This window comes from Rhynchophorus ferrugineus, unplaced genomic scaffold (genome assembly GCF_030347505.1).
Source record: "Rhynchophorus ferrugineus isolate W39M unplaced genomic scaffold, kcgeb_rfMv2 rfM3, whole genome shotgun sequence".
In the NCBI taxonomy this organism is placed as follows: Eukaryota; Metazoa; Arthropoda; class Insecta; order Coleoptera; family Curculionidae; genus Rhynchophorus; species Rhynchophorus ferrugineus.
The window spans coordinates 3434195-3443634 of NW_027472582.1; the positions used below are offsets into that span (position 1 = coordinate 3434195).

Here is a 9440-nt window from a genome sequence, read left to right on the forward strand (position 1 = left end):
AAATATTGGAATTTAAGAGTTTAGTTTTTGTTGTTTGTTGTTTAGTACGTTCGGATAAAGGAAAACCTTTTTTATTGTATATTGCTAGTAATATAATCCGGTGCTTGTCTGAATCAAGTGCCAACGCTATTACTTGATTTCCTATTAATCTGAATCCTGTTTTTTCCATCTCTTTCGGCCACTTATCTTACCAATCGTGTATGGCTTCAACATTTGGATACTATTAGAGCCTGAAGATCTGCAAAATTGAGGCACTTAAAACAAATTTTACTAAGGTTTCTCTACGAGATTGTATCAGAAATGAAGTTATTCTTTTAAAACGCAATAATAAACGAACAGTCGAATAATATATTCATAGACGTAGACTATAATAGTTTGGATAAGTATCGGATATTGGGACGGAATCGACTTTATGGATGCAAGATTTAGCGAGCAGTTTCGAAACCATACGGATCAAGAACACAGAAAGCTATCTGAAAAATAGGAGACGACATTGTTAGTGACAATTCCTCAATAAGACAATAACAGTGTATCGTTTGATAAGTATATAGTCCCATTAGTGCTCGAAAATCAATTTTTACGTATCGCAAAATCCTTATCAATCATTTGAAAGATCGAAAGTTTATAAGTGGTGTTCGCTAATAAAATTAAACAATATCGTTAATAGAAGTGTACAGCTAGTCATCATGTGTGGAATTATCTTTCGAAGCATACTTTTTGCTGCTTTCGTTGCAAACTGTTTCAACCAGGTATGTGATTTAATAGTTATATTATAATTAATAATAAATATGAACTACTGTTATATAAAATGTGTACACCTACGTAATATTCTTTTAATAAAATTTATTTTATTAATTATCTGCACCACTTAATCACAACAATCTCCTACGAAAAATGTATCAAGATAACAAAAAACGTCATTTATACGTATAGTACGGGGATTTATTTTTATAATTATTCCAATTCACTGAAACAGTAAACCGAATTGATTGAAGCCTTCTTCCGCTACATGGTCTCTGAAAAAAATTAAGATAAATAGAAGATACATATTTGCATGTGTATCTTTTATACACACATGGCATACTTTTAACTTGACTTTATATTCGAAGGTGATTCACTGATTATAGCTACCCTCCAACTTTTCGATAAAATTTTTGTAGTATGATTTGTCCTTTGCTCCAAAGTAGGCCTCACTTTCGGCGATCAGCTCTTCATTCGACGAAAATTTCTTCCCAGCGAGCATTCTCTTGAGATCTGAGAATAGAATATAGTCGCTGGGGCCAGATCTGGAGAATACGGTGGATGAGGAAGCAATTCGAAGCCCAATTCATGGATTTTTACCATCGTTTTCACAGACTCGTGACACGGTGCATTGTCTTGGTAAAGCAGCACTTTCTTTTTCGTCAAATGCGGCTGTTTTACGGCGATTTCGTCCTTCAAACGGTCAAATAACGCTATGTAATAGTCGCCGTTAATAGTCCTTCCCTTTTCAAGGTATTCAATAAAAATTATTCCATGCGCATCTCAAAATACAGACGCCAAAACCTTGCCAGCCGACTGTTGCTTTTTTTCACGCTTTGGAGCGGGTTCATCATATGGAGTCCACTGTCGATTTGACTTCGGAGTGAAGTGATGGGGCCATTGTTACATATTAACGTAAAAACTCGGGTTTATTATGCTTGATCATCTTCAAACACTGTTCGAATCATCAACTCGTCGTTGTTTTTGGGCAAAAGTTATATCGCGCGGCACCCACTTTGCACACAGCTTTCTCGTACCCAAATATTCGTGAATGATATGATGTACACGTTCAGTTAATTTCAACTTAGGGTCATTCAAAATCATTGTCAATCATCAAAGGCATTTTTTTAATGTTTTTATCGGTAACATCCTCTTTTAGGCGTCCACTGCGTTCACCGTCTTCAGTGCTGATTTCACCACATCTCAACTTAGCCCACCAATCCTTAATGATTAAATTTCCTGGGGCAATGTCCAGAAACACGGCATCAAGTCAAGTTTTTGCTTCAGCTGTATTTTTCCCTTCAAAAATCAATATTTTATCAACACGCGAAATTCGTTTTTATCCATCTTTTTACAATAAGAAAAGTTGCTTCACTCAAAATGCTATAATTCACAAAATAATGATCCGACATCTGTCATATTTATACACGCATCTTTTCAGGGTTAGAACTAAGTAAAAATATATTAACGTAATTCTAGTAGCGTCATCTATGACTCAGGCCGGGGACTTTTCAACTGCATATATCTATATATATATATATATATATATATATAGATATATATATATATATATATATATATATATAATATTTTTTTTCTTAAATGTAATATCGATGACTTCACAGTTAATTTATAATTATGTTTCGAAAATGTGTATCAATAGTCAGTTTTGGACCAGAATGATTAATGAAAATCCTATAATAAAATTTGGCTATTGTTGTTCAATTAAAATAAATCTTAAAAAGGTATTTCATCTATAAATTTTACCGACAGAACTTTACTTTTTCAGTTAATGTATCATAATATTGTTATTATGATACATTATATAAAATATATTGAGTTATGTTTATTGATTAAATTATTTTTTAGGAAACTGAGGAGGTGACGCCAGATTTATTCCCTTATCAAGCCCTTGTCAGTGGTTATTATTATTGCAGTGGTGCGTTAATTACTGTACAACATGTAATAACTACGGCGCATTGTGCAAATGGGTAGGTAGATATATTTGTATAAACATATCTTGTTTCATTGCCCTCTATCTTTCGTTAGACGCTAGTCTAACTAAACATATTTTTATTCAAAATATGTTTAGCGTGCTGCAGCTATACTGAATAATATTAGGGACGCAGCCACTAAGATAACACAAAAAGTGAAAAACACAATATAATCTCGGATTCAGCGAAATTAAACCGTCCTCATAGGAAGTTGGTGACGATCAACATCACCTTAATGCTCGTTCGAATTGATATTTCTAGTGATTTTTTACAATATAAACATAATTTTACACAATTATTTCAGAGGAAACTGTTATCCTAGAAAGTATGCATAGAAAAATAAGAGATATGCAGCTTTTTTGACGGATAGAGCACGTATCTTCATAAACTATTAGGAAATATAGAATTTTAATGCTGTAAATACGCTACGAAAAGCTCTTTTGGTGGGCGTATTTAGATGAAACATCGGTATTTTAGAATGGGACATGGATCAGTCGGGGCAACATGATAATAAAAACGGAATAGAAGTAGGCATAGGTGGGAATAAGAAGGAGATATAAAAGAGAACTGAAGAAGAAATTGACAATGTTTGAAGATTAACAGCTTAGATTAAAGTTGTTGCGATTTTTAATGAAGCATTGTGGTCATAATCGTAACTATAATTTTGTGTTATGACTTCATCAGCTTCGGGCACTTTTATACTGATATTATTCAAAAGCACCATAACTTTCATTTTAGGTTTCAGTCATTTTAAAATCCATCTTTTATATTTTGTATTTATATAATTACATGCAATTTTTGTGGAGGTTACAACAAAATTATACCTTTTCAATAAAAAGAGATAATTCGAAAAATGTTGTTGTTTCGTCAAGACTAGACTTTTGTTAGGAAATTTTGTTTTTCGTATTTCTGTTCGTTTTGGAAACAAACTAACACGCTTCAAATACAATGAAAAAACCTCCGTTAAATTACTTTCCCATAACAGGTCAATTGAAAAGTCCTCAGCCTGACACATAGATGGCGCTACTAGAATTAAATCCACATGCTTTGTTTAGCCCTAACCCTCAGAAGATGCGTGTATAAATTTGACAGCTGTCGGATTGTTATGTTGTGAATTGTAGCATTTTGAGTGAAGTAACTTTTGTTATTGCGAAAAAAATGGATAAAAAGGAAATTCGCGTGTTGATGAAATATTGCTTTTTGAATATAAAAAATACAGTTGAAGCAAAAACTTGGCTTTATGGCGGGTGGCAATAAATGAACGCAGTGGGTGCCCAATAGAGGTCGATACCGACGAAAACATTTAAAAAATCCACAAAATGATTTTGAATGACAGTAAATTGAAATTGAATGAAACAGCAGACACTATAAGGATATCAAGTGAACGTGTACATCATATCATTCACGAATATTTGGCTATGAAAAAGCTCCGTGCAAAGTGGGTTCCACGCGATGTCATTTTTGACCAAAAACAACGACGAATTGATGATCGGGATCAGTGTTGAAGATGATTAAGCGTAATAAACCGGAGTTTTTGCATCGATATGTGACAATGGATGAAACATGGCTCCATCATTTCACTCCGAAGTCCAATCGACAGTCATCCGAGTGGACTGCACACGATGAACTCGCTCTAAAGCGTCGGAAAACGTAAAAGTCGGCTGGCAAGTCTATGGCGTCTGTATTTTGGGATGCGTATCGATTAATTTTCATTGACTACCTTGAAAAAGGAAGGATCATCAACAGAGATCATTATATAGCGTTATTGGACTGTTTGGAGAACGAAATCGCCGAAAAACGGCCACATTTGAAGAAAAAGAAGGTGCGGCTTCACCAAGACAATGCACCGTGTCACAAGTCCGTGAAAGCGATGGAAAAAATCTATTATGCTCCGAATTGCGTCCCCATCCACTGTATTCTCCATATCTGGCCTCCAGCGACTATTTCCTGTTCTCATATCTCAAAAGAATGCTCGATGGGAAAAATCGTCGAATGAAGAGGTGATCGCCGAATCTGAGGCTTATTTTAAAGCCAAGGACAAATTGTACTACAAAAATGGTATCGAAAAGTTGGAGGGTAGCTATAGTCAATGTATCACCCTTGAAGAGAATTATGTTGAATAAAAAAACTAATTTTGCCAAAAAAATATTATTAGTTATTTAGGCCGGGGACTTTTCGATCGACCTGTTATATCAAATGCAATCAAGAATATCAAATAATCAACGTGTATTGTTTTTAGGACAGATGAGGCGGATGTTTATTTAGGCTTCTACGGTTATCCCTATTATGAAGACAATCGAAATGAAGAACAAGGACAAATTATTCAATCTAAAGAGATAATAATTCATGACAATTATATGCAGATTTCAAATAAGCAATTCCAAGATGTCGCAATCGTAGTGCTCAGTAAACCAGCTGAAATAACTTTGTATGTGCAGCCAATCGATTTAAGTACTGAAACGCCATCGCTAGGCGCATATGCGAAGCTCAGCGGTTGGAATGCAAGGGAGGACAACAACCTACAATATTATCCTGTTGAACTGTATGATACAGATATTTGCATTTATATTTATGGATCCGCATTTTTACAATCCCAACTCTTGTGTTTTCAAAAACTTACAACTGCATCACTGGACTTAGTGGGAAATCCGTTGTCTGTTAACAACAAACTAGTCGGTCTAGTGACAAACAATATAAATTGTATGAGTTACATTACGGATTGTATAACTGATAACATAGTAATAAATTTAACTCAATTTCTTCCGTGGATTCATCAACAAATTGGGACTGAAATAAATATACCTAATTCGAACTATTCCAACATTGATAATTTCAAGACAGACAAGCCACAAGTGACTCATATTAAAGAATTACGAAATATACTGCCCGATTCGACAGACCAAAGAATGATCGATAATAATAATCAAAGCAATTAATTAATATTAGATGATGTTAAGGAATTAATATTAGTTTATAATTTGTTATAGAAATTGCGAAACATTTTGTTATCTCTAGAACAGGCCGATATGCTTTTTATTTATGTTATGTAGTAATATATATAAATAAATTCCATTATCATAAAATAAACTTTTAATTTTTATTTTATTTTATAATATATTTGAATCAAAGTATCTTACGTATATGTATACATATAACACGTATTTTACTTGCATTGAAACTTTCTGAATATATATGTATATGTATGTGTATATGTATGTATCGATATATATATATATATATATATATATATATATATATATATATATATATATATATATATATATATGTAGTAATATATATGTAGTAATATATATGTACCAATATATATATATATATATATATATATATATATATATATATATATATATATATATATATATATATATATATATATATTGGTGTTGTTTGTTTTGGTGAATGAGAAAAGTGAACTGGCACAAAAGAAACATTTTTTATTACATCTAAAGGTAACACAGCTTATATGAATGACGCACAATTAAATACATAAAATAAATATTTGGTGAAAAAAAGGACTTAAACAGAGGTTTTAAAATAAATATTCTTGAACACGTATATTGTACTGTACTCTACATTTGCCTCAGTTATATCTAAGATAACAAAAAATAGTCTATATTCTATATTTTATTAAATTTAAATATACTTTGAAATAATATTACAAATGTAAATTTTACATACACTTAAATAAAATTAATTTTTAAACTTATTGCATTTTTAATTTTATAATAGTACTGATACTATTATTATTATTGCTATTATAATTATTAAAATATTTTAAATTTCCTGCTACTCATATTGTCAGTCACTCCCTCTGGTAGCAAATGAACGCTAAACTTGTTCACAAGTAATATATAGAAAGTTCACTTCAAACATCTCTATATCTTATGTACTAAAACCATTATGATGTATAGAACTATCCGTACGAATATTGTAAATTTTGATTATAAAAAACGAGACAGCGTTCAACCATCCCTCTTCAATGACCCGTAACTTATTGCGTGACAAGGTTCTTCAAGCCATCCCATCGGGATTAAAAACAGACGAACCGTTATAACAATAATCGAAGAATACACTCGAACTCGCCGTCGAACTTTGCCGCTGTCGCTTACCGCCCGCAAAAAGTTTCACGGTCCCAATGGGCCCTTAACAGTTTCCTCAACAAAAAAATGTCGCCCAGTTAACGTAAATACCGAGCCGAAAGTGGGTAATACGTCTTCATAGCCCGGACAATTCGTCTTGAGGCTAAGGAGTGCGAGACGGGCCCGCTGCCCGAAATTACGATGTGCACTGCGGACCGCACGCTGTTTTGGTTTATGGTTTTGGAATTTGACCTGCCGGTCACTTTGGGGTTGGACCCAAGACTAGTTGGGAATTTCGAGATTAATCGCGTTGCCCATTCAGGCAGGAGGCCTACATTACCGCGCTATAATTTAAGATGTACTATTACAAACGCATTGTATAGAATAATTACGGCTATCCATTTTAAAATATAGTCAATTCAAAACAGTAGTGACACGTGTGTCAATATGTGTCTGTCTGAAGTTGTAAATTCGTTTACAGTCATACAATATTATCCTTCTCATTTTATTCCATTTGAAAACAGATAGGATGCTGTTAGAGAAGTTTGATCATGTAGCCGAAAGAGCCTGCAAAAGTTGTCCGTTTGTCGAAGGTCTGCAAAATTCTTCAAAATATTATAATTACGCTGTTTTAAGCCTTTGTTTTAACAAACTGCAAATCGCCCGGGTTTTTATTGAAAATCTTTTTTGCGCGTTGCAGCTGCACTGCATATTAGTACAGGCCCGGTTCACTAAAACATCTCAAAAAATAAAAAACAATATAACCCAAAACCTTCTAAATGTTCTAGGCAAGAGTGTAAAATCCAACAATGAAAATGATCCCAAGGAAGATGATGTTTTCTGGGATGATTTCTAAAGTTGGTCACTCGCCAGTCGGTAGGCTTAATGCCAAGAACCGTGGTTCGAAGCCCACGTTAAACTTTAGGCCCGGTCCAGATAAATCCATAGTTGGTAAAAGGAGACTTTAAAATATATATATATATATATATATATATATATATATATATATATATATATATATAAAAACACAAGCATTTTATTGTTTCATTTTAAATAAGATTGATTTGGGTATAATGTACGTTAAATGTAGAGACTTTAAAATATATATATATATATATATATATATATATATATATATATATATATATATATATATATATATATAAAAACACAAGCATTTTATTGTTTCATTTTAAATAAGATTGATTTGGGTATAATGTACGTTAAATGTAAATTTAAAATAATTCTTATCTTAATTTGAAATGCAAAAACGCCAAACAGCGAATCTTTTTACTGGCTATTTGCTTCCCCTTAAAAATGTCACGCCCCATTATACCAGTGATTTATGTTTGACAGTTGGCAGCCTTGCAATGAAGCAGGTTACGAGTTTAAAGCATGATATGTTGTAGTTTGAATTAAATTTCGGTCGGAGGTTTAATTTAAATACCATTTTCCACTATGTTATTGAATATCAGTGTAGATAAACAATATTTAAAATGCAAAACAACATTCAATAAAAGACATAAATATACAGAGTTTAAGCTGATAATTCAGTACGATAGAGATAGAATCAATAGAATTTTAGTATACTTTTACACGTGTAACAGGTCACTTGAAAAGTCTACCTTAGTAAAACACATTTTTTTGTCAAAATTAATTCCTTTTATTCAACATAATTCTCTTTAAGAGGGATACACTGATTATAGCGACCCTCCAACTTTTCGATGCCATTTTTGTAGTACGATTTGTTCTTGGCTTCAAAATAGGCCTCAGCTTCGGTAATCACCTCTTCATTCGACGAAAATTTCTTATCAGCGAGCATTCCTTTGAGATCTGAGAACAGTAAATAGTCGCTGGGAGCCAGATCTGGGGAATACAGTGGATGAGGAAGCAATTCGAAGCCCAATTTATTTTTGCCATCGTTTTCACTAACTTGTGACACGGTGCCATTCTCTTGGCGAAGCAGCACTTTTTTCTTCAAATGCGGTCATTTTTCACCAATTGTCATTCAAACGGTCCAGTAACGTTATATAATAGTCGCTGTTGATGGTCTTTCCTTTTTCAAGGTAGTCAATGAAAATTATTCCATGCCCATCCCAAAATAATTACGCATTGCGTTTTCTCATGCTTTGGATCGCGTTCATCGTGTGCAGTCCACTCGAATGATGGAGCCACATTTCAACCATTGTCACATATCGACGCAAAAACTCGTGTTCACATTTAGAAATTTATGAAGCATGTTTTCCATAAGCTTCACATAGCATTCGATGATTTTCATTAGCATGTTTTAAGTTATAAACTAAATCTTACCGCAAATGCGATTCACACTGTACAAATTCGGTGATTTTCAACACACCATTATAATGTTTCGTTCATACTTCGGCGAAATTAAACATACTGAAAAGTGAAGATTATAAATAAGGTTTCGACATGAAGTTGGCGATGCGAAGACGTAGCCGATGCGAATTAATACACAGTAATACCAATTTTGTAAATCCTTAGAAACTAATGTATTTTCCATATTATTCTCATTATTTCAAATCATATTCACGTTTGGTACTTTTAAATCAACACAATTGTCGGTACAATTCTTATCAAGCACTTGACG

General features: G+C 33.0%; 1 protein-coding gene across 1 annotated transcript; it reads left to right on the forward strand.

Moving 5' to 3' along the window:
• Nucleotides 1-603: 603 nt before the first annotated feature.
• LOC143194130 (brachyurin) lies at nucleotides 604-5822 on the forward strand. The gene is made up of 3 exons (XM_076400711.1): nucleotides 604-749; nucleotides 2611-2732; nucleotides 4975-5822. Exons 1-3 carry the CDS (start codon nucleotides 687-689, stop codon nucleotides 5669-5671), a joined length of 882 nt encoding a protein of 293 aa, XP_076256826.1. The 5' UTR covers nucleotides 604-686; the 3' UTR covers nucleotides 5672-5822.
• Nucleotides 5823-9440: the final 3618 nt, after the last annotated feature.

Excerpts from the sequence above, each read along its gene's own strand:
- LOC143194130 (XM_076400711.1), top strand. The coding sequence starts at position 687 with ATGTGTGGAATTATCTTTCGAAGCATACTTTTTGCTGCTTTCGTTGCA. Across the intron at positions 750-2,610 it reads TTGCAAACTGTTTCAACCAG|GAAACTGAGGAGGTGACGCC; the intron begins GTATGTGATTTA and ends ATTATTTTTTAG. Across the intron at positions 2,733-4,974 it reads ACGGCGCATTGTGCAAATGG|GACAGATGAGGCGGATGTTT; the intron begins GTAGGTAGATAT and ends TATTGTTTTTAG.